Below are 26,681 nucleotides of genomic sequence, written 5' to 3' on the forward strand. Positions count from 1 at the left end.
GTTACCATTTTTACCAAGTTGACAATTCCTATTGTCAAGAGATTACCCATAATTACCTATTATATAAGTCGTCTGATTATGTAAATATTTTTCACACCGTTAATGCATAGAAGTTCAACTCTTTAACTATATGTACACTGACTTGTACAATTATTTCTTAATTATCAATTGCTTTTATCATGTTATAGTAGGTTAGTTAAAATTTTAACCAAATTATTAATTAATGTTTTTCAAGAAATTTACCTATAATTATCCTAATTAATCATTTAATTGTAAATTTAGAAAACAATTTTAACTCTTCCACTATATGTATGTTACCAATTAATATTTCGTGGTTTAAAGGAGTTCTAAACGACTGGAAAAAAAAACAAGTGAACAAAATAAGTACAATATCGATCTTTTCCCCCGAAGAATAACTCACGTATTAATATAGAGTCAACTTGGTTCACTAACAACTCGTAGCTATTATATCCCAGATTAGGGATGTCAAATGGCAAATTGGACTGAATTTGTGTGGATTAAAATAAGCTGAGTTGATATGTGTTTGGATCATTAACCAATTAACCCGTTCAAAGATTACTTGGCTAAGATATGGGTTGGTTCAAAATGAGCTAAATAACGAGTCATAGCCCTACCCACCACCCTCTTTCCAAGTTTTAATTTATTTATTTCATAATTACCTATAAAGTATTAAATAAAACAAATTTAAATTAAAAATGTTTTGAAAAACTCTATAATTTGATCAATCTTTATAATTTGGTCAATCTCGACTACATATTTAACTCAAATCAACCCAACTTTTGAATATGCTGAATTGGTGGATCAAAATGAATTGTGTTGAATGTTAATAAATGAATGGATAACCCGTCCAAACTTGAACGGAATGATCATATCATATTTTCACGGGTTGGTTTTTCTACGTGTTTGTGAAGCCTATTTCACCTTTTCAAGTATTTATTCTCATTACACTATATAGTACTCTTTAATTATTATTATTTTGAGAAAAAGAAGCTCACAATGGCCAGTGTTAGACATTTGGTAGAGAGCAATCCTACGAACAAAGGCTTACTGATAAGGGAAACGAGTAAGGTTACTCCTTGACCATATAAGCACAAATTCTACAATTCCATTGCTTCATCAGGAAGGTAATTACAAGAAAGAAAAAAAAACTTGCATAAATTAAACAGAAAAGTTAGGCAAAAGGTGCATGTTACTTACATGTGATTCCTTTTAACTAATTTGTTTGAACATTCATAGTCTTCCCAATTCAATGTACAGACACGCATAGTGCATCCTAGAAAAAGATAATCTCCTACTGATTTGTGATGACTGGATTTTTCAATGATGCCATTATATTGAACTCCATGACTAGCTAATTTACGTTTATTAGTTTCTATCAAAGCCTATATATGGTAATCCTGGACAAACAAATTCCTCATGAATTAATCAAATAATTTTATAGTCAATTAACACTTAAAACGTATTTATAATTCGTAAATCATAATAAATGATATTAATATTTCTGTTTCAATTGAACGTTTAAATAGCCGCGGAGTTTAAGAAAATAAGAGAGAATTTTAAATCTTGTGATCTAAAATTAAAAATATGTATAATGTATGTATCACAATATTCTTTAAATCATGTGGTCTTAAACATATTGGGTAAATGTTAGAATAATAGAGTTACTAAATAATCATTTTTATTTTTTTTATAGCAGAAGAAAAGTAGTCAAAAAAATATGACAGGTCATCTATTACACTAAATATTATGAAGTACGCTAATAATGCAAATAATTCTTTTTGGATTATGATTTGACCTAGTTTGCTTCCAACATAATTATGTTTCCTTAGTGATGTCTTTATTTTAAAGTCTACATAGACTTTTTCTTACCAGAACTAAAAAGTCTAAAATAATCTTGCATAGGGGCCGGATTTGAAGAAAAGTACTCATTCCTTCATTGAAAACTGCCCAATAATTAATTTCAACGACGACGAAGAAGCAGCTCTTCAACAAATTAGGACACGAGTCCTTTTGAAAGTACATTTAAAAAGACGAACACACAATCCCATTTTAAGTGCTTAATTTGACTGATTAAGGATAGTAAGTGTTTATCCCGAAATTAGGTAATAAATTGAATTTGAAGATGAGGTATAAGATATATGGACAAACTTTAATCTATTTTAATTTTTGTGGGAATATATATATATATAGATTCGTGTACAACGGTTTGTAGATATGAATATATACGTTAATAACTTGGATGAATACCTTGTATATGTTGCTATGGATGATTAAGTAAAGTGATAGTAGAAGAGTGATGCTAAACAATAATACTCCACATATTCGGACTAAAGAAAAAAAATTGATTTGCTATTACAATGCTCTAGCTTCCAAAAAGCCAACCCCTAAAAGTAGGGAAATACCCCCTATTTATAGTTTTTCCTTATGGGTCTTGCATACAACATAAAACTCTTTTAGAATAAAGAAAACCCTAAAAGGATAAGGTTGGACCGTACGGTCTGACACCCGTACGATTGGCAGTACAATGTGGCAGAACGGTCTTGACGCGTGGCAATTTTGTAACTGATCAACCGGACTAACGACCACGATCAACTCGGTCATGGAGAAATCGAACTAACAGCCACGATCAACTCGGTCATGGAGAAACTGGACTGGCTATGATGCCGAGTTTGGTCCGGAGATATCAGACCAAACAGATTTGCTTCACTTTTCCCAGGTCAGCCTCAACCGGTGCAATTCCATCAGTTCTAAGGGCAGACTCGGTGACCATGCATGTCTCTTTTTATCTCCGGTCCCCGATCTCATCGGTCTTGCACGTATTCGATTTTTACCGTATACAGATAGTCCCCACACTTTCCGGACCGTAGTTTTACCGGAGTAACGGGAAGTGGATGAGTCACGAAACCGGTGGTTCCATAAGCTCGTTCTTATCTTTTCATTTTGTCGGGAACAGTTATGTCACGTCCCTCTGCCATCAGCCACGTGTCTCATCCCGAACGGCCAACTTGGTAGCCGCTGTAACGCACGTTGTTTCAAATCACGACTAATTAATTGTGAGACACGTGGCATTCCCCGGTTGGCTGGGATCGGTAACCGTCTCGGTTCCCATTCCTATATAAGGCCTTTAACCCCCCTCTTTTCACCATTTTCACTTCCCCTTCTTCACTTCTTTCACCCACTGATCTTCCTTCTCTCCAATTTTCTTCATTGATTGTGATCATTCCCCTTCCTATTTGTTTCGATCATAAAAAGGCCAACTTTTGTCAACTTCTCTACTGTCGTTCTTCTGACTGAAAGTGCTACTTTGCTTCTTCTTTCATTTTGCCATTTTGAAATTCTCTCAACTGCTTCTTCACTCTTTATCTTTTTGAAACTTGTTCCTTCTCCCTCATCGATTTCACCGAACCTCTTTTTTCATTATCTAATTCAAATGTCTGCCAACACCGAAACCACCTCCCAGGATGTTCCCTCGGTTTCTTCTCAAGGAACCGAGCCAACTTCACAACCCAAAAGAAAAACCGTCGTTGAGCCCACTGCTTTGGACATTGTACCGTCCAAACCCAACTATAACAAGGAGTTTGAAGTTGAGAAGCCTTCTCCGGTTGCTGATAGAGAGTTTGATGTAAGGCGGTACCCGTCGTCTATTACTGAGGACAAACTTGATCAAGTCCGAGCTGATTGCGGATGGGATAACCATCCGGTGCAAGTGTTTGCCCCCGGACTCGACTAATCGATCACCGAACATCGGGAGGGCTTCTTGTATGTTTACACCTATCCTTTTACACTCAAGCTCGATCCCCCAATCGACCCGGTTATTTTTTATATGTGCCAGACATATAATGTAACCTTGGCCCAGATTGGTTCGATAGTCTGGAGGACCGTGACCTGCCTCCGCCTGTTGGCCAACAACGTGAAGAAGGCGTTTACGATGGCTCACTTCATCTGATTATATTCCCCGAGGTTATTCCGAGGGGGTGTGATAAAGCTCGCCAAGCGAAGCCGGAACTCGATCTTTTCGAGGATGGATGAAGACAGAGACCGAGGTTGGCTAGAGCGCTTCGTCCGGGTGAGGACCGCAGACATTATTCCGGCCAACTATATGCCTTTTCCGGAGAGGTGGAATGATAATCGTAAGTTTCTTAGCTCTTTTAATAGTTACCTTTGAATGCTCTGTCAAACGCTTGTTCTTTTATATTAACACGATTTGTCCCTTTCTTCATACCAGTCGTGGCATGGATACCTCCGGCTGTCCGGAACATGAATGAATGGGTTGGTGCTCTCCTTAGCCAACACACCCACGAAGCACGGACATGGGGACTCCTGTCGAGTGGCCGATGGGTCGCCCAAAACAACGGTTATATTATGTTTGGGTCGGAATTTATTGCATTTTCTACATTTTCCTTTCCCCTTTTTCGTAACCTCTTCGGTATTCAGGTTTACCCAAGGGTTCGGTGGAACCCAAACCGGAGCTAGCAGCCGAGCCAGAGCCTGAATTTGATTCAGCGGGCACATCCCGTATCATTGCTGCTGCTAACAAAAGGCGAAGAAAGCCCTCAGATAAAGGGCAGAAACCGAAGAAAAGGGCCAGAAGCGTCATTCGAACTCTAAGAGATGAAACAGAGCCCGATTTTCTCGTTCGGAGGGTCGGTGTGGCCCCTTTCGTTGCTTCTGTTCTAGAAGAGGACACCACCATTCCACCACTTCCTTCGGCCGGGGAAGGACCGTCAGCACCAGGATTGCACACAGGTGGGGAAGAAGTTCTTTTCCCGACTCCTCTAAGGTCGATTGAATATGTTGACATTCAGGTGATGCTTCATCCGAGGAGACCCCCCTGCAAAGGACCAGAAGGTCCAGGCATACACCAGCTGCCGAAGTTGATCAGAGGGCTGAGTCGGTCCTCGAGACTGAGGCTGCAATGGATGCTGGTCCACTGCCGGGTGACGAAACTGCTGCAACCTTCGAAGTCCCTGCCTCTACCGAGACTGCTGAGGCTGCTCTGACTTCTCCAACTCCAGCTTCTCCGACTCCAGCTCCGAGGTCGGATAACTTTGATGATATGTTCTCGGATACTCCTCCTGCTACCGGGGAAGCTGCCGATTTCGGACATCTCCCTATCCCTTGAGTCACGAGGGCAGCTAGCCGGTCCACCGAGACTGGTGCAAGATATAGCCTGGTGCTCATCTTTCTGGCCCTAATTGTGGAACCTAGAAGGACAAGATCGGCCGTGATTACCGTCCCCAAGGACTGCAGTTTTTTATCGCGTCTTATGGGGGTTGCAAGCTACCTAAGGCCCCTCGTCTCGGATTCGGATAAGCGAAAGATGATTGGGGTCCCTTGGCAGAGTCTTATTAACGAGGGCATGCACGCGGGTAACCGGGTAATCTTATCAGCTATCTTTCCATAATTCGATGTGAACTTTTCCTTCTCGTTTTATCCAAGTTTAAATGTCTCATTTCTTTCGCAGAGCGTGGTGCTCGTCAATGAAGCCTTCATCCGTGCTTAGCAAGAGGTTGACGACCTTAGGGGCCAACTGGACTCCCAGGGTCGGGAAACGGAGAAGTTCCAGCACATTTTGCAAGTAAAGAAGGACCAATTGAACTGAGCTGCTGCCCTTTCCAACCTTCAACCCGAGCTCGAAGCTGCGAAGGCCGAAAACCTTTGGCAAAGGATAAGTTGGCCAGGATGATCGAGAAGAACCGGTTTGTGGAAGCGGACAAGGTCTACCTTAGCCAAGATAATGCTCGTTTTTCTTCGAGGCTTGGTGAACTCGAAGCCACTGTCTCTCAACTCCGGCGGGATCTTGATTCGGTCAAGACTGATGCCGTGAACATGGCCGAGAGGCATCGGCTGCTTGAATCCGAGAGTGCTAAGTGTAAGGAGAGGATGAGGGTGTTCGAGCAAAAAGCCGAGGATAGGGCCCGGATATACGACGAGCTAAAAACTAAACTCGAGAAGACGACCAAGTCTAATGACCTTCTCAAAGCCGAGCTCGAGTCGGACACTCAAATCCAAAGAATCCTCGATGAAAAGAGAGATGAATTAATGGCCAAGCTGGCCCAGGCTGAGGCCGATTTGGCAGAACCCCTTAGGAGTGTGGAGGCTGTCGAGGCTCATACCACGATTGCGGTGGAGTATAAACGGTGGAAGTCCCGGAGGGCCACCCTTGAGCAAGCCGAGCATGATTTTGCAGATCTCCCAGCCCTGATACTCGAAGCTAAAAGGACCGAGGAAGAAGCTAAGAGAGCCCTCGATATACTGACTTCGAAGATTTTGAGCGGACAGTATCCAAGCATTCTGGATCCAGCCGCACCGGATAGATCAGGGCCTACACTTAGCCTTTATTTTGTCTTTGCCTTTTTGGCTTTATTTTTGTTTTTCAACTTCGTAGGAATTTCAGGTGTAAAAAACATTACATATATGAAATGTGCATTTTTATTGTTGACTTTCTTTATTTTTTAATCTGTGTTGATTATGACTTTTTCTCGGAAATATTTTTTCGGGTTATGACTCGTTATCGGCTTTTCACTTTGTCCGGTATAATTTGTCTGGGGATTTGATCAAGTTGTTTGTCCATGGGACTTAATTATGCTCTGTGAATTCAGATGTCTCCAAATCACATTAGGCATTTTAGGGACTATATTTTTTCGCCAGTTTATTTATCATGGATTAAGTTCGGACACCTGAATCCCAGCCTTAGCAAATTCTGATGTAGCAGTCTCCATTCGAGGGTGTTAAAGATTTTGGCTCGGTTCAATGTGACCTTGTTGCCTTTGTCGAATTTCGACTGAAGTGCCCGGAGTAAGGTATATGAATAAAGCGATGCCAAAATTAGGCGGTAATCACCCGGGTAGGGTGTTTAACAATAAGACATATCCGAAATGCAATAATTCAAACTTTCAATAAACTTTGTATTGCAAGTATTTGTACATACATGATATGAGAATTTTATCTGTTTCCTTCTGTTTTTGCCGTAGCAAATACTAAGTGGACACGATTCATTCTGATCGTTTGGTCCTTACATCAAAACCTAATACAGAAGGTCCGGTTTTGGATGGAGGTGAGAAACAAAATTTCGAGGATCCGACGGCCTTCTGATTTGTTGAGCTATTTCATTTTCTCTTTCCCGGGGTAAGCCTCGATATGGGTATAGTAGTCCCCTAGTGTTTATATGAGCTGCAGGATCGGGTAAGCACTATCCAGTCCCACTCGTAGGGTATACCCCCGGATTTCTGGACACTTAACTTTGTTTTTATCAAGTAACACATTGTACTTGTTGCCTCATTAAAAACCTTGTCGGAAAACCCATTTTGGGACAAAACCTTACTAAGGAAAAGAGTGCAGCACGTGTTTTCAGACCTAACACCTAGCTTCATCCGGTACTTGAATTCCTGGGAGAAAGAAAGATGAACAAAGTATAACACAAGGGCAAGTGTCCATATCTTAGCAGTAGTATCTCTTCAAATGCGCCACGTTCCAGTTAATGCACAACCGTTGTCCGTCCATGGATTCCAGCTGATACGATCCTTTACCAGTTATTCCGGTTATCTTGTATGGCCCTTCCCAGTTCGGACCCAACTTACCATCGTTGGGATTCTTGGTGTTCAAAGTAACTTTCCGAAACACCAAGTCCCCAACTTGGAAATGTCAAAAATTAGCCCTCCGATTGTAGTACCTTTCCATTCTCTGCTTCTGGGCTGCAATTCGGACCAATGCATTTTCGCGAAGTTCATCTGTGAGGTTGAGTTTTATGGTCATGGCCTCCTCGTTTGATTCACCGGTGGCGTATCTGAACCGAAGACTCGGTTCGCCAACTTCTACGGGGATGGGGGCTTCAGTCCCGTAGACTAACGAGAAAGGTGTTTCTCTCGTGCTTGATTTTGTTGTGGTTCTGTAAACACATCGAGGCATTTTGCTTCAATCACTTCGGTTTCAATCACTTCGGCCCCCATACTCTGAGCTAATTCCAAACCTGCAATCATAGCCTCATACTCGGCTTCATTGTTAGTCAATTTAATAGTTCTAACGGATTGTCGAATGGCATCCCCGGCGGGAGTTCTAAGGACGATTCCTAGCCCAGAACTTCTGAGGTTCGAGGCCCCGTCTGTGTGTAACGACCAAATACCCAGAACTTTTCTTGAGGTTAGCAGTTCTTTCTCAACCTCGGGGATTATGGCCGGAGTGAAATCTGCCACGAAATCGACCAAAATTTGGGACTTAATGGCCGTCCGAGGCTTATATTATATATCATATCCGCTAATCTCTACGGCCCATTTAGTTAGTTTACCCGATAATTCCGATTTATGCATGATGTTCTTTAGAGGGTAAGTGGTCACTACGCATATCGGATGACATTGAAAGTAGGGTTTGAGTTTTCTAGAAGCACATACCAATGCCAATGCTAACTTTTCAAGGTGGGGATACCGGGTCTCCGCATCCCCTAAAGTTCTACTCACATAATATATTGGGAATTGCGTACCTGACTCTTCTCGGACCAAAACACCACTTACTGCTACCTCGGATACGGCAAGATAGAGAAACAACAGTTCTTCCACTTTCGGTGTGTGCAATATAGGGGGGCTGGACAAGTACCTTTTCAACTCTTGCAATGATTTTTGGCATTCCGGTGTCCAAACGAAGTCATTCTTCTTCCTTAATAAGGAGAAGAAATTGTGGCTTTTATCCGAAGACCTCGATATGAACCGACTCAACGCTGCTATCCTTCCGGTGAGCCTTTGCACTCCTTTGACGTTATTTACCACCTCAATATCCTCGATTGCTTTGATCTTGTCCGGGTTAATTTCAATTCCCCAGTTGGATACCATGAAACCCAAGAACTTTCCTGACCGGACACCGAAGGCACATTTCTCCGGGTTAAGCTTCATGTTGTATTCACGGAGTACATCGAAGGATTCCTGCAAATGTTTTAAATGGTCCTCTGTTTCCAGGGACTTGACAACCATGTCATCAATATAAACTTTCATTGTTTTTCCTATCTGTTCTTCGAACATCCCATTAACTAGGCGTTGGTAAGTTGCACCGGCATTTTTTAATTCGAAGGGCATGACATTGTAACAGTATGTCCCGTATCGGGTAATAAAGGATGTTTCTCTTGATCCTCCGGGTGTATCCGGATTTGGTTATACTCGGAGTAAGCGTCAAGAAAACTCAACATCTCACGCCCGGCCGTCGCATCGACCATTCTATCGATGTGAGGCATTGAAAATGAATCCTTCGAGCATGCTTTGTTTAAATCCTTATAATCAACGCACATTCTAAATTTATTACCTTTTTCTGGCACCACCACTACATTAGACAGCCAGTCCGGGTATTTTACCTCCCGAATAGAGCCTATTTTCAAAAGATTTGTTACCTTATCCTTTACGAAGGCGTGCTTCAGTTCTGCCATAGGCCTCCGGCTACTGCTTCACCGGGGGAAATCTCCCGTCAAGGCTGAGCTTGTCAGTTATTACTTCCGGTGGCACACCTGTCATATCTATATGGGACCATGTGAAGCAATCGACATTAGCTTGAAGAAACTTAATTAACTTGTTCCTGAGCTCCGAGGTTAACCCCGTGCCCAGGTATACCATTCTATCCGGTAGATATTAGAACAAGACGACTTGCTCCAGTTCCTCCACTGTAGACTTGGTTGCATCCGAGTCATCCGGTAAGACGAAAAATCTAGGTACACCGAAATCATCCTCGTCATACCCCGGGTCCGACCCCGGCTGCTCCGCTGTCGAACCTGTACACTTTAGTTGCTATTTAGAGTCCTTGCCACCGATTGACTCGTCCTCTGTCGGGTTCGGGTTTTTGGGAATGAACGGCACTTCCTCGACCGCAAGCATCTCCCTTGCAGCGGGTTGTTCTCCTCGAATGGTTTTTATCCCTTCCGGTATTGGGAATTTCAGCAGCTGATGTAATGTCGATGGAACACCCTCATGTTATGTATCCACGGCCTACAGAACAAAGCATTATACTTCATGTCTCTTTCGATTACATAGAACATCGTCTTCTGAATGGTGCCGTCAATGTTGACCGGCAAAGAGATCTCCCCTTTCGTGGTTTCACTCGCCATATTAAACCCACTGAGAACTCGAGCCACAGGTCCAATTTGATCGAGTAGTCTCAGTTGTTCGACCACTCTCCACCGGATGATATTGGCTGAGCTACCTGGGTCAATCAAAATACGCTTAACTTGTAATTTAAAAATAAGAATAGAAATTGCCAAAGCATCATTGTGCGGTTGAATGATGCCTTTCGCATCCTCGTTACTGAAGGAGATGGAACCTTCGGGCATATAATCCCGGTTGTGTTTCTCACGTATAGTGGAAACCTTTGTTCGTTTCATCACCGGGCCTCGAGGCGCATCCATACCCCCGATTATCATGTTGATTATATGCTGAGGTTTCACCGATTTAGCCCGTTTGTTTGAATCCCTTTCTTTGTAATAACCTTTAGCTCGCTCACTCAGAAATTCACGAAGGTGACCATTTTTCAGCAACCGGGCCACCTCCTCTCTCAATTGGCGACAGTCTTCAGTTCTGTGACCATGGGTTCCGTGGTACTCACATATCACGTTCGGGTCCCATTGACCTGGATCTGATCTCAATGGTCTCGGCCATCTTGCTTCTACGATACGACCAATGGCTGAGATGAGATCCGAGGTGTTGATGCTGAAGTTGTACTTCGATATCCTCGGCAGGTCTCTGTTGGTATCCGAGCTCCCGGCATCACTTCTAAATGACAGACCTCAGCTGTTCGATGGCCGCTCGGTCCGTTTATCACCCCGACTAGAGAATTGGCTGGGACCAACCCTCGATTTTTCCGACTTGAAGCTTGGCTTATCTGAATGAGAGTACGGCATGTACCTTTCCCTCGATGGTCTTGACTCTGGCTCGTAATTTTTCCTCGATTTCTCAGAACCTTTGCTCATATTTACAGGTCCCGGGGGGAGCTCAAGTTGGTCATTCTCTACCCGAATCTTTGATTCATACCTGTTATGAACATCAGCCCAAGTCACAGCCTCATATTCTAGCAAGTTTTCTTTTAGTTTGAACGAGGTCGTCGAGCTTCGAGGATTAAGCCCTTTGGTAAAAGCTTGCGCAGCCCATTCCTCTGGAACCGGAGGGAGCTCCATCCGTTCCTTTTGGAACCGATTGACAAACTCACACAATAATTCATCATCCCTTTGGGCTTTACGGAAAATATCCGTCTTACGGGCCTGCACCTTTTTGGCACCGGCATGAGCTTTTATGAACGCATCCGCAAGCATTTCGAAAGAAGTGATTGAATGTTCGGGCAGATAGTCATACCAAGTCAGTGCTTCTTTCGACACAATTTCCCTAAAATTTTTCAACAACACGGATTCAATTTCATCCTCTTCAACGTCATTGCCTTTTATGGCACAAGTGTATGAAGTCACGTGTTTCTGCGGGTCCGTTGTGCCGTCATATTTCTGGATATCCGGCATTTTTAACCTCTTCGAGATTAATTTTGGAGCCACACTCAGAGGAAAAGGCCTTTGAATGTACCTCTTCGAATCCTGTCCTTTCATAATAGGCGGAGCCCCCGGTATCTGGTCCACCCGAGAGTTATATGTTTCCACCCTCTTCTCAGTTGAGTCTACCCGCTTCGCCAATGTTTCGAGCATTCTCAGAACCTCGGTGGATGAACCAGCTCCGGACCCATTACTCTCTATCATCCGTATTTCGTCCCTTCTGGGTTCGGGAGGCACACCTTTCGTCCTCTTCGGGGTCGTTTCATCATTTTTGTTTTGTAACTGGGCTATTGCTACTCCTTGCTAGGCAATAGCCGCTCTCTGTTTCTGCAACATTTCAAAAATTGAACGTAAGTTAATATCATTCGGGGTGTCCGGCACTTTCCGGCCTTGTGCTCGGAACAAAGTAACTGAATTGTGAGTATTTAAGGGATCAGTGGCCGGCTGGGCGGCATTCTCCTGGTTCACAGTGTTCTGCCGGTTGAGGCCCTCCCTCGAATCAACGGAATTTGGGTCGATAGGATCTGCTGGTAAGCCCCGTAGTCCACTGTTCTCATTTTCGGCCACAATCTCATTGTTGTTGCCGTGACCAGATTGTCCACTGCTTGTTATTTGGTCCGTTTTCACAGAGATGAACAAAAGATTTTTAAGACTTAACGGGTAAGAGAGAAGCCAAGATTAAGAGACTACTATTATCCTAGCCCCACGGTGGGCGCCAAACTGTTTACCCCGAAATTAGGTAATAAATTGAATTTGAAGGTGAGATATAGGATATATGGACAAACTTTAATCTATTTTGGTTTTTGTGGGAATATATATATATATATATATATATATATAGATTCGTGTACAACAGTTTGTAGATATGAATATATACGTTAATAACTTGGATGAATATGTTGTATATGTTGCTATGGATGATTAAGTAAAGTGATACTAGAAGAGTGATGCTAAACAATAATACTCCATAGATTCTTACTAAAGAGAAAAATAATATTTTGATTTGCTATTACAATGTTCTAGCTTCCAAAAAGCCAACCCCTGAAAGTTGGGAAATGTCCCCTATTTATAGTTTTGCCTTATGGGCCTTGCATACAACATAAAGCCCTTTTAGAATAAAGAAAACCCTAAAAGGATAAGGTTGGACCGTACGGTCTGACACCCGTACGATTGGCAGTACAATGTGGCAAAACGGTCTTGACGCGTGGCAATTTTGTAACTGATCAACCGGACTAACGACCACGATCAACTCGGTCATGGAGAAACCGGACTAACGACCACGATCAACTCGGTCATGGATAAATCGGACTAACGGCCACGATCAACTTGGTCATGGAGAAATCGAACTGGCTATGATGCCGAGTTTGGTCCGGAGATATCGGACCAAACAGATTTGCTTCACTTTTCCCAGGTCAGCCTCAGCCGGTGCAATTCCATCATTTCTAAGGGAAGACTCGGTGACCATACCTGTCTCTTTTTATCTCTGGTCCCCGGTCTCATTGTCTTGCACGTATCCGGTTTTTACCGTATGCAGTAAGGTAAGAGTTGAAACTTGAATATGTGCATGGGTTTATCACTGTTCATCACAAGGGAGAGAGAGTCAACATTTTAAAGTAGTCCTTAAACTCTAATTGGTACTCCCTCCGGTTTGAAAAGAGTGTCCGCTTAGTCATTTACACATTCTTTTAAAAAAATATTAACTACTAGGCAAAAATAGGTAATTTGACTAAAATGTCCTTAATTAAATAGGTATTGTGATTTGATCATTTAACACTTAATAAGGGTAAATATGAAAAAATAATGTTAATTCTTTCTTGATTTTATAAGTGAATTCTCTCATTTTAATCAAAAAGAAAAAGCTAAGTGTACACTATTTTTTAATCGGAGGAAGTAATTTTTAACAATCGTTATCCACCTTGTGTAGTAAATATAAATTGCTCGCCAATATGACTGTTGGATTAAAACCTTAATTAGTTGCATCTTGAGTTACTTTAACCTATTTAATTGTAATTGTCCTATAAAGTACAATGTGACTTAAGAAAGGCCATAGAAGGTAAAATAAAAGATCTAAAGTACAATGTGCCTTCCCCTCGTGCATTATCTGTTAGATTTGAGTCAAATTCTAAGCTGAACCAAAAATATTATTCTAAATTAAACAACATTTCAAGTGACTCTGGCGTTGGGTATTCCAATATGAATTAATGAAAATTCCACAAAAGTAATTAGAATTAAAGACTTCAACTGATCAACAGTCAATGAGTATTTGTTTAATGACGTGATGGCCCGTAGGGATCGTTTGGCTGCTCATTAGAGTTATGTATGTATTAAGAATGAAGGAATTAATCACGCAGAGGCTGGTCACGTAGAATTAGTTGTGCATAACTTAGTTATTTTATGTTCTACTTTATATGAAATAATGCATAAATTGACTCATACCTTATATCTGTTTTATTTGTATGGAAATGTAAAATGATAGTCAAACTTTATATTGTGTGTGCTGAATTTCATACAAATCAAACAAAAGTACCAAATATAATATTTCTATATTAATTTAATACATGAATAATTTTGGAAAAAGATCCAATCAAATATAATTGTGTCAAGTAATGTTCAATGATCTTGTAGATTCATGTCATGTGTACCCTAAAACAATTAATGGCTGAGATCCATTTCAACTCGTATGCTTATCAACATAATAAAAAATGGCAAAATATACTAATAATATACTAACTGAAGCTGTAAACTATAAGCTATAACCCACATTTACCAATTAAAAAAGATATAATTCCCTACGTTATGAAGTGGAGAATCATTTGGAGCTCCTGCAATCTTGTCATGAGAGGACAAATATTTTATGGAGTAGGGGTGTCAATGATTTTTTAAAAATTGACTCGACCGAACCATATATCGTGATATTGTGTTCCAACTTATTTACGAATTTTATATGATAGTTTAAACAAATACCGAAAAATAATTATATCCTACCGATATGAAAGAGAAACCAACACGGTTTTACAAAGTCTAATTTTAATTATACAAAATTAAATTTGTATAAATTTCACAAACTAATCGGCCAAATCGAACCAGTGACACCTCTATTGTGGAGTTGGATTAGTAAAAAAACAGCATTGCACTCCTTCTCTACAGGGGAATTCATTACTTTTCTTTCTCTAAATGAGGTATATTTATATTGATTGAGGTTAATATTGCTGTTAAGAAATTTGACAATATTTGACCATTCCATGAAATCCTTTACGAAGATCTTATTTATATGGTAAGAAATGTGGGTTATAGTTAACAGCTTCCATTAGAATATTATTACTCGTATATTTTGTCATTTTTATTCTTTTGATAAGCATATGAGTTAGAAATGGATCTTAACCATTAATTATTTTATGGTACACATGACATGGATCTATAAGACCATTAAATATTATTTGACACAATTGTACTAGGCTGAATCTTTTTCCGAATAATTCTATTCCTAACCGGCAACCTGTTGGGTTTTGATATTGATAAATGGGAATTAATAGGATGAAAAGTGAAGCGAATGTAAAAGGTTCATTTTGCTTTGGGGAATGTAAAAGGTTCCTTTTGCTTTGGTTAAAGCATTTGTCCCGCATAGGAAAAAGAGAGGAAAAGAGAGGTGTATATATTACATTACACCTTCTCTAGTCGCTAAAAGGGTTGAGGGGGCAAGGACCCCTCGCGCCGTCGTCGTCACTCGCTCGGCTTCGGCTTCGGATTTGATCGATTGATTATCTTTTCGGACAAACTTTTCCTTAATTATTTATTTATTTATTTATTTATTTATTTATTTAATTAATTAATTAAATGGAAAAAAACCAAAAACATCCAACGCGGATCGACCCTGACTCGTGACTTGTGACCGACCCGGTCCGTTTTTCTCTTCCCGGATATTTTCGAATTTCCCTCCAAAAAAAACCTGGTGACTGATCTGAATGGTTGCAAACATTCAGAATCAGTACCTCCAACTGCTATAAATTCCTGATTTGTTCCAGAATTCACAACGAATTTTCTTCGCTAAAAAACAAAAGAAAACCTTTCTCTCCAAAACTCTCTTGTTTTATTCTGTGTGATACACTGCCGTTAAGTAGTTCGCCGCTACCTGAATTTGGAGTACTACTATTCTGGTAAGATAATCGTTTTATCTTGGGAGGAGACATTCCATCAACCTCGAGTACTGTGAGCGGAATAATTTCCTTAAGGACACACTTTGAACTAAGTGGGCTCGATAATATTCTGAATTTTTTTTTATTTTTCCAACACTGTTTCTGTTCATTTTTTCAGTTTCTGTAGTTTACTGGTTTTAAGTATTTTACGGTTAAGTATTTTATAGTGTGTAATCTGTTTTTACTAAGTGTTTTACAGATTGTGTTGAAACTTTATTTAAACTTATACATATTACTTTGCCAACAATCTTAAGGAAATTATATATAATATTATAATTTGTATTCTGTTTAAGGAGATTAAAACTTGTGTAGTTTTCTACTCCATATGAATATTAGTATTCTGACTCGAAGATATAAAAACTTCGTTGGAATACCAAAGTTCATAATTATACTGCGATTTGAAGAAATAAAATCTTCATCGTTTAAGTTTGTGATTTAATTGCTATTCTAATTTTATTAACTAAAACAGTTTGTCGATTTGACAGTGACAAAGAAATAATGGCAATTGAGACTGGAACTCCCTCTGCGAATATTGCACCAGCGGTTACTCCTACAACTCGTACCGCTGTGCCACCGGCTGAGAAACCTGTGAAGTTCACCGGTGCCAACTTTAAAGGATGGCAGCAAAGAATGTTCTTTTGGCTTACCACCCTTGGTATGCAAAAGTTCACCAGTGAGGACCCTCTCGTGCCTGCCGCCGACATGCCTGACAACCAAAAGTTCATGGTTACTGAGCCTTGGAAACAGGCTGAATTTTTGTGCAAAGGCTACATTTTGAGTGCCTTAGAAGATGACTTGTACAACGTCTACAGTGCAGTAGAGACCTCCAAAGAACTATGGAGTGCACTTGAAAAGAAGTACAAAATCGAAGATGCTTGCTTGAAGAAGTTTGTGGTTGCCAAATTCCTAGACTACAAAATGGTGGATGGAAAAACCGTTGGAACCCAAGTTCAAGAACTTCAACTTATCTTCCATGACCTTATTGCTGAAGGTATGGTAGTGAATGAAGCGTTCCAAGAGGCTACAATGATTGAGAAGTTGCCGCCCTCATGGAAAGATTTCAAGAATTATCTTAAGCACAAGAGAAAGGAAATGAAGTTGGAGGATCTTGTGATTCGTCTCAAGATCGAGGAAGATAACAAAACCGCTGAGAAGAGGTACCGTAAGAGTTCACCGATTGAATGGGCAAACGTCGTTGAAGATGTTGCTCCGAAAAAGAACAAGAAAAGGAAGAGGCCTTCTGGAAAGAAGAAGGATCCTAACAAGAAAAATTCAAGGGTAACTATTATAATTGTGGTAAAGCAGGCCATAAAGCTCCCGACTGTCGTGCCCCCAAGAAGGACAAAGAGAAAAACAAGGGTCAGGCAAACATGGTGGTAGATGTTGATGACCTGTGTGCAATGCTGTCTGAGTGCAACCTGGTTGGTAACCCAAAGGAGTGGTGGCTTGATTCTGGCGCCACTCGACATGTGTGTGCCGTTAAGGAAGCATTTGCAACCTACACTCCTGCTGGACCCAAAGAGGATCTATACATGGGAAATACTGCAACAGCCAAAGTTGAAGGATATGGGAAGATACTTTTGAAGATGACTTTCGGAAATGTGCTAACTCTCAACAATGTTCTGCACATTCCAACAATTAGGAAGAATTTAGTTTCAGCCGGACTACTCGTAAAAAACGGGTTAAAGTGTGTGCTGGTTAGTGAGAAAATTGTAATAAGTAAGAATGATATGTTCATAGGAAAGGGCTACCTCACCAATGACCTTTTCAAACTCAATGTAATGGTTGTTGACAGTATTAATAAAAATTCAACTTCGTCTTACTTATTGGAGTCAAATGGTTTATGGCATGTTCGTTTAGGACATGTCAACTACAAAACCTTGCGAAAATTGATTAATTTAGAAGTATTTCCTAAATTCGAGTGTAATAAATCAAAATGTGAAATCTGTGTTGAATCTAAGTTTGTTAAACATCCATATAAGTCTATTTATAAGAGTTCAAATCCTTTAGACTTAATCCACACAGATATATGTGATATGAAGTCAATACCATCTCGCGGTGGGAAAAAGTATTTTATAACTTTTATTGACGATTGCACTCGATATTGTTATGTGTATTTGCTTAATAGTAAGGATGAAGCAATTGATGCATTTAAGCAATACAAAAACGAAGTGAAAAACCAATTGAATAAAAAGATAAAAATGATTAGAAGTGATAGGGGTGGAGAATACGAATCTCCTTTTGTAGAGATATGTTTAGAATATGGGATTATTCATCAAACTACTGCCCCCTACACACCACAATCAAATGGAATTGCGGAAAGGAAAAATCGAACATTAAAGGAGATGATGAATGCTTTATTAATAAGTTTCGGTTTACCGCAGAGCTTATGGGGGGAAGCTATCCTTACAGCTAATCGAATACTCAACAGGGTGCCCCACAACAAAACACAATCTATTCTATATGAACTATGGAAAGGAAGAAACCCCAACTTGAAATATTTCAAAGTGTGGGGGTGTTTAGCAAAGGTCCAAGTTCCTTTGCCCAAAAGGGTAAAAATCGGACAAAAAACTGTGGATTGTGTTTTTATTGGCTATGCTACAAATAGCAAAGCTTGTCAGTTTTTGGTTCACAAATCGGACAATCCCAAAATTCATGTTAATACGATAATTGAATCAGATAATGCTGAATTATTTGAAAACATTTATCTGTATAATACTGAATGTGAGTCGTCAAGTGAAAGATCTAAACGACCGCGGGAAGAACCAAAGGAAAGTACACCAAGTGAAGAGGATCCAAGGCGTAGCAAACGTCAAAGGACATCTACTTCCTTTGGACCAGATTTTGTGACATTCTTGCTTGAAAATGAGCTTCAAACATTTAAAGCAGCAATGTCATCTTTTGATTGAGCATTTTGGAAAGAGGCAGTCAATAGTGAGATTGAATCAATTTTGAACAACCATACATGGGAATTGGTTGATCTTCCTCCTGGAAATAAACCTTTAGGATCAAAATGGATTTTTAAAAGGAAAATGAAAGCCGATGGAACTATTGACAAATATAAGGAAAGACTTGTGGATAAAGGTTATAGACAAAAATAAGGCCTTGATTACTTTGACACCTACTCGCCGGTAACAAGAAAAACATCTATTCGGGTGTTAGTGGAACTGGCGGCCGTATATGGTCTTGAAATCCATCAAATGGATGTCAAGACAGCTTTCTTAAATGGATAATTGGAGAAAGAAATTTACATGGAACAACCTGAGGGTTTTGTGGTTCCTGGTAAAGAAAGGAAAGTGTACAAACTTGTTAAGTCACTTTATGGACTTAAACAAGCACCCAAACAATGGCATGCGAAATCTGACCAAATAATGTTGGCAAATGGATTTAAGATTAATGAGTGTGACAAATGTGTTTACATTAAAAATACTCCAAATCATGAAGTCATTGTTTGTTTATATGTTGATGACATGTTGATAATGAGTAGAGATATTGCCGATGTAAATGCTACGAAGCGCATGCTCGCTAGCAAATTTGACATGAAAGACTTAGGGGTTGCTGATTTGATCTTAGGAATTAGGATCCATTAAACTCCACAAGGTCTAGCATTATCACAGTCACATTCTATTAAAAAGGTACTTGACAAGTTCAAGTATTTAAATTTCAATGTTGCAAAGACTCCAATTGATGTAAGTTTTGCACTTCAAAAGAATGAAGGTGAAAGTGACTCACAATTGGACTATGCACGAGTTTTGGGAAGTTTGATGTATATTATGAATTGTATACGACCAGATATAGCATGTGCTATTAGCAAGCTGAGTCGATTCACGAGTAATCCCAATCAAACTCATTGCATGGCAATGAAATGAGTTTTGGGGTATTTAAAACACACCCAAAACTATGCTTTGCATTATAATAAATATCCCGCAGTAATTGAGGGATATAGTGATGCAAAATGGATCACCGAATCATCTGAAGTTAAATCCACGAGTGGATATGTTTTCACCGTTGGTGGAGGAGCAGTGCCTTGGAAATCATCAAAACAGACATGCATCGCTCGTTCTACAATGGAATCTGAATTTATAGCTTTAGACAAGGCCGGTAAAGAAGCTGAATGGCTCCGGAATTTCTTAGAAGATATTCCATTCTGGCCCAAACCTTTGGATCCTATGTATACATTGTGACAATCAAGCAGCAATAGGTAGGGCAGGGAGCGTAATGCATAACAGAAAATCTCGTCACATACGACGAAGACACAATACCGTTAGACAACTCCTCTCTAGTGGCGTTATCACGATTGACTATCTAAAGTCAAGAGATAACGTAGCGGATCCGCTTACAAAAGGCTTATCTAGAGAGGGAGTTAGTAGATCATCAATTGGAATGGGGTTAAGGCCGAGGACAAGTCATCATAGCGGTAACTTTACCTAGCAGACTGGAGATCCCAAGAGCTAGGTTCAAGGAGATCAAACAAAGTTGTGACTGACGGTTCAACATTGTCAAATAACTCAACCCATTCTCGGATGAAGACAATGTTCAGAAATAAGGATAAACTTTATGGCTTGTTAATGAGTTAATAAAGCATTAAGATTTTTAATAATTATCTAAATCTTGTAGTGTATGACCAGATAATGTGGCTATAGGACCACATGTTTAGAAATTATCTATGTGAGTGTTAAGTGTAAGCCGCTTTAAAGGGGAATGACACTGAAGGCCCATTCTCTATGCACTCATGAAACCAGGCAGTGTTCATGGCTGAAACGAACACAACCGTGAGAACCATAATGATTGAGGGTTGATTGTGTGACTTATGTTGTCTAGGTATACAACAAAGTTCGACGGTTCAAAGATATCAAATCTACCAATTGATCGAGTATATCTGATATAAGTTCACTACGGAAAGTTCTAAAGGGAAACCTGCTTATCCAGATGCAGTCAATCTTCGCTTGTACATCACACTTGTCCGCGCATTCTTTTATATCATGGCCATTCCCCATTCATGTGGGGGATTGTTGGGTTTTGATATTAGTGAATGGGAAATGATGGGATGAAAAGTAAAGGGAATGTAAAAGGTCATTTTTGCTTTGGGGAATGTAAAAGGTCTCTTTTGCTTTGGTTAAAGCATTTGTCCCACATAGGAAAAAAAGATGAAAAGAGATATGCATATATTACATTACACCTTCTCTAGTCGCTAAAAGGGTTGAGGGGGCAAAGACCCCTCGCACCGTCGCCGTCTCTCGCTCGGCTCGGCTTCGGATTTGGAAAAGATTGATTGATTATCTTTTTGGACAAACTTTTTCTTAATTATTTAATTAAATGGAAAAAAAAAACCGAAAACATCCAACGCGGATCGACACTGACCCGCGACTTGTGACCGACCCGGTCCATTTTTCTCTTCCCGGATATTTTTGAATTTCCCTAAAAAAAAAACTTGGTGACTGATCTGAATGGTTGCAAACATTCAGAATCAGTACCTCCAACTGCTATAAATTCCTGATTTGTTCCAGAATTCAAAACGAATTTTCTGCGCTAAAAAACAAAATAAAACCTTTCTCTCCAAAACTCTCTTGTTTTATTCTGTGTGATACACTGCCGTTGAGTGGTTCGCCGCTACCTGAATTTGGAGTACTACTATTCTGGTAAGATAATCGTTGATATTCCATCAACCTCGAGTACTGTGAGGGGAATAATTTCCTTAAGGACACACTGTCACGACCCAACCCCGTAGGCCGTGACTAGTGCCCGATCTGGGCACCAAAACACATCTATCAAATGCTATCTCAAATTGTTATCAAACGCATTCAAGTATATAGCAGAAGCCGGCAAGGCTATATTTCAAATTTAGATAATTTCCAGAAAAATTTCGGCAGAGTTTCCTTTGTTTTACAGACTATCCAAATTAACCCTGCGCACAGATAATACCAACAATGACCACCCAGGGCCAACAAAGCAACATTTACACATATGCGGACCGGCCGCCGCGGCGAATGGGATCGCCCAAACACAACATATACACGCATCCGTACAGAAAGACCCCAACCCACAAACATGTCTACAGAACTCTAAACAGACCGACATAATCATATGACGGGACAGGGGCCCGCCGTACCCATGAACGAGAATATATAAATACAGTAGTGACAGACTGTACCAAAAGATGGGCTCTGAATAAAAGAGCGCTCCAAATGGCAGAAAAGATATCCTAGACGGACGGATCAGCAAACCTGTCGTCGGTACCTGCGCGGCATGAAAACGCAGCCCCCGAAGAAAGGGGGTCAGTACGAAATATGTACTGAATATGTAAAGCCTGAATTACAGAAACAAAATCATAACTGGTACAAAACGTACAGAAAAAGTGAGTAGAAAATCCAAAGTATCAAATACATATTTTCAAAACATGCGGAGTGTGTACAGAAACATATGTCATATCAAATCCGGCCCCTGCCAAGGGACTCGGCAGACAGAACGTGGCCACCCTCCCGACGCTGGTGCCACAACACAGAAGAATCAGAATAGGGGCATAACCCCGTAACATAGTATATCATATCAGATGGCCATGGCAAATCATATCAGAACATGTGTACATGGCACAGCATACTCCACAAACCCATGTACACGTATACCTGCCCCCTCACATCGAGGCACGGCGAACAATGCAGAGGATTACGCTTGACAACATATCCTGGCCCGGGCTCAGTGTGGGAAACATTGGGGCATCCACGAATAGAGTAGTGAGAAACTAAATGCAGTTAAAATATCATAAATATTTTCAGAGACTCGATGAGGCATATCAATGACAAACCAATTCAATGAAGTCAGACGGGATCATAATAAGTGAGTTTCGGATGTCATAATGAATTACAGAAGCATAACCTTTCTGAAGTCGTTCCGAGTGCCAAAACAATTTATAAGACTTAATGAATTATTTAAAACAATTTTTTTGTTTAGTAGTTAAAAGAGTAGTCAGAACATTTCTTTCCAAAAACTGCTCGAAAGCGAGCCTTAAGTACAATAAGGGTAAAACCGGGACTAGTGGGCCCACCTTGGGACAAGCAAGGCGGTGGGCTCAAATTACGCATTTTAAGCTTATAAAGTCACCTACGGAGGTTCTGGGGACATTCCATAATTTTCTAAACAATTTGCGGAAGTTTGCACAATTCTTTCAATAAAGCATACTTATAGGGTTCAATTCCATTGAATGAAAAAAGGGTATTTTCAAATGCGGATTCCGATGAGCAGAATACTTTCCGAGGCTCAAATCTGATCCTAGTACACCTAGGACATGCCAAAAGAAGAATCGGGATAGATTTACATACCTCAAACGCACTTCCAAGATAGCCAATCTAAAGCTAATCCAAATCTACGCCTCGGGCTCCCCAAGGTCTACAATTACGCCAACGAATACCAATCATTAGCTAAGGGCACTTAAGCCATTCATTCCAAACTAATCATTAAATTCTACAGAAAATTCGGCAGCACTTCCCCTGTAAATAGGCCATCCCGAGAATTTATCTCGCTCAAAATCAACAACAACAACCACAATAACCAACCTAGTAACATTGATAACCAATTCGAAAGGCAAAATAATAATAGTAACTCTCTTTTACATCATTCAACAACTTTCATAAATTCAACTCGACGACTTACCTTCAAGCCAACATCGATGCTTATATATTTAAATACTAACCCGAATCCATACCAACAATACTTAAAGACATTCTAAGCAATTCATACAACATTTCCAACAATCCAAAATTTTTCCCTTCCTTTCCACATAATGTAACTCTTCCATTCTAACTTCACACCACCCAACTAATATCAACATTTTTCCATATTCATTAACTAACTCAAGATTACCCAAACATATTTCAATAACATTTTAAACAATATCCAAGGATTCGAACCATTCCGCCCATTTCCATATTCCATTCGAAACTTCTACAATTGCAACGAAACTACCAAATCGCATTGTTTTCTTCCAAATTCATTAATAACAACCATAGATCACATTTAGCATCTTACTTTCATAATTGCATAAAAAATATATAAAAATCACATAATTTCTCATAACAACATACAACCAATTTCAACACCAACTCAACTCGTTAACCCTTTATCTACGTCATCAATGTCACAACGACACCTCTAACAAGCTAAATAAATTTTAATTCACCATTCTCTTTCATTACTATGGCTCACGGCCACACTCCTCTTCACACACCCACACGACCTCTATAAAGTTTCTAACCATTAATTTCCTTCATTCTCATCACATAACCCATGATAACAACAACAATAATCATATGAACATAATCATAGCCTCAATCCTTTCAATTTAGCAAGGATAGCAATATGTCCATAACACAACTTTAAATTTAACCATTTAATTCCTACATAATGCTACTAAAATCAATTCCTCATTCTTACTCAAAACACCCCCCTTACACGGCTCAATTTATAATTCAACATCAACATACATAACTCGTTTGTATTCAACACACATCTACCAAGCTATACAAGTCTAAACTACCTCCAAAACATGTAGAAAAGAATTAAATCTTACCTTAGAGACAAGCTCTAATTTTTCACCATGAAATGTCTTCAAGAAAGCCATGGCCGTGAGTTGACATGGCTACCATGAGCTCCATCTTTTTCCTCCTCTTGATCTTCAAATCTCTCCAATTAATTGTGTAGAAGGGGGCAAAAATGGGCTGGCCGTGAACAGTGGCGCCGCCCGTGAACAGTGGCGGCGTGAACAGTGGCGTCGCTGTGAACAGTTGCCGTGAACAGTGCCCGAACCCCTCTCTCTCTCTCTAGGTTTGAGAGCCCCTTTCTCTAAAACCTAATTTGCAAGATTAATTGTAGTGTAGTCATCCACTTATGCTCATTTATATAATCTTTACAAAGTGGACATGTGTCAATTTTCATGACATGTGTCCATCTTTATTCAAGGCCAACCAAATCTCGCCACGTGTCGTGGGGCCCACTTTCAATAATTAAATTAATTCCTAATCTCCAATATTTATATTTTTATGCTAAATAAAATTTATAAGTAATTTTTGTGATAATCAAAGTTGAAAATTAAAAGCTCTTATTTCATGTCCGAAAATAATTCCGCCTTTAACTTGAGTCGATTTGCTTGCGGATAATTCGTCGTATAAATGTACGGGGTATAACACACACTTTGAACTAAGTGGGCTCGATTATATTTTGAAAATATTTTTATTTTTCCAACACTGTTTCTATTCATTTTTCCAATTTCTGTAGTTTACTGGTTTTAAGTATTTTACTGTTAAGTATTTTATACTGTGTAATCTATTTTTACTAAATATTTTACAAATTGTATTGAAACTTTATTTAAACTTATACAGATTACTTTGCCAACACAACCAAACGACCAGCGTTAGATAATTCTTGTTTTCATACTAGACTATTTGGAAAGAATCAATGTGGCAACGCATTTTATGGTCCACGTGTCAGCCTCTCACTGACCTTTACCCACTTTCTGCTGCTTTATCCCCACATCTATTTCTTTTTCTTTACTCTTTTCGCTTTTTCCCTTCTTGGCTTCCACTCTTTCTGAAGTACCTTCTGAAGTAAATTCATTCACAAAAATTAAAAAGCAATTACAAACAAGCTCCCGATTTCACACATTAAGGGTGGCATGATATCTTCCGTGATTTAGTCAATTTTTCTTTAACTTTCTTTAATTTATAAAAAGTAGCCTAAAGTGTTAAAAGAGAAATATATGGCCATGAACTGGGTTATGTCCAAATAATATTCGTATATCCCTATAAATACATAATTAATTTATGATCTTAAAAAAAAAAAAAAAACTGAGAGTAGTATTGCTTCCAAAGAACTTTAGAAGTGAAGTATCAAGCTTTGTATAATTGGGAATAGGATGATTAAGAAGACAGGTCCATTAATTCTAAGTATTTATGAGTGGTTGATGATGCATGCATAATCCAAATGGAGGACCATTTAAGGGGTGAGATTTGTTAGGAACTAGTCTTGTTACAAAGATTCATTAATTTAGTGTAAACCATACTTCTATTGTATTGTTTTTGTTCCCTTCTTGTCTTTCTTCGACAAAATTTCTGTGTGGATGACAAATGATTATACCTAATTCTACAAACTCCAAGTGCACTTAATCAATCTTCTATCCATCTACTATGACTAAGACTGCTCAAGAGACTTACCACTTACCAAAAATGGAGAATTACTTTCATGTCACTGGTTAAATTTAAAGTTTGTTATAGCCTATTTTGCCAAACTTCAAAAAAAATCTTATTTTTTTGTAATTAATGTTTATCGAAAAAAGTACTTTTGAAAAATAGCAATGTATTTAACTAATCAATTTGAAAATTACTTTTGTCAATATTACAACAACATTACGTGTTTTACGAATGTTCCAAAAATACTTATAAGAAAAGCTAGCTACTTTTTCAGCTTTGCTTCTACTTAAAATACTTACTCCCTTTGTCTCAATTTATGTTTCACCGTTAGAATTTCTAGAGTCAAAACAAGTTTTTCATTGACCATAATTTTTTCATATGCCTTTTTAAATATTTTGAATTGTTAATTTGTGATTTATAGTACTTCATACATAGTTTCCAAATATGTAACTTTTATTTTAAAAAAACTAAATTATTAAATGTCCGAAACTTATGGTCAAAATTAAATAGTTTGACTCTCAAAATTAAAAAAAGTGGCACATAAATTGGGACAAAAGAAGTATTTATTTTCCTAAAAGTTTGGTCAAATACATCAACTATCTAAAATAAGTATGTTTCTTTTATATTTAAAAAAAAAACACTTTTAGCTTCCCAAAAACTTGGTATCGCCTTTATCAAAATTTCCTGCTCCATTACTATTAACATCCAATAGGTACAAGTATAACGGGGTGTCCTTAGTTGGAAAGCCAAGAAGGAAAAAGACACACAACTTAAAGCAATGCCAATGGA

At 39.3% G+C, this 26,681-nt stretch overlaps 1 protein-coding gene across 1 annotated transcript; it reads left to right on the plus strand.

Moving 5' to 3' along the window:
• Positions 1 to 5,703: 5,703 nt before the first annotated feature.
• On the plus strand, positions 5,704 to 18,145 carry LOC132624765 (uncharacterized). The gene is made up of 5 exons (XM_060339492.1): positions 5,704 to 5,893; positions 16,184 to 17,007; positions 17,052 to 17,401; positions 17,843 to 17,979; positions 18,018 to 18,145. The coding sequence occupies exons 1-5, from the start codon at positions 5,704 to 5,706 to the stop codon at positions 18,128 to 18,130; spliced, it is 1,614 nt and encodes a 537-aa protein (XP_060195475.1). The 3' UTR covers positions 18,131 to 18,145.
• The last annotated feature ends 8,536 nt before the right edge of the window (positions 18,146 to 26,681 follow it).

This window comes from Lycium barbarum, chromosome 12, assembly GCF_019175385.1.
Source record: "Lycium barbarum isolate Lr01 chromosome 12, ASM1917538v2, whole genome shotgun sequence".
Taxonomy (NCBI): domain Eukaryota; kingdom Viridiplantae; phylum Streptophyta; class Magnoliopsida; order Solanales; family Solanaceae; genus Lycium; species Lycium barbarum.

Bases quoted from the DNA above. Each gene is read 5' to 3' on its own strand.
- LOC132624765 (XM_060339492.1), top strand. From the start codon at position 5,704: ATGATCGAGAAGAACCGGTTTGTGGAAGCGGACAAGGTCTACCTTAGC. The intron at 5,894-16,183 runs GTAAGGAGAGGA...TAACTAAAACAG, and splicing joins TGAATCCGAGAGTGCTAAGT to TTTGTCGATTTGACAGTGAC. The intron at 17,402-17,842 runs GTGTGTGCTGGT...TTTGCTTAATAG, and splicing joins CTCGTAAAAAACGGGTTAAA to TAAGGATGAAGCAATTGATG.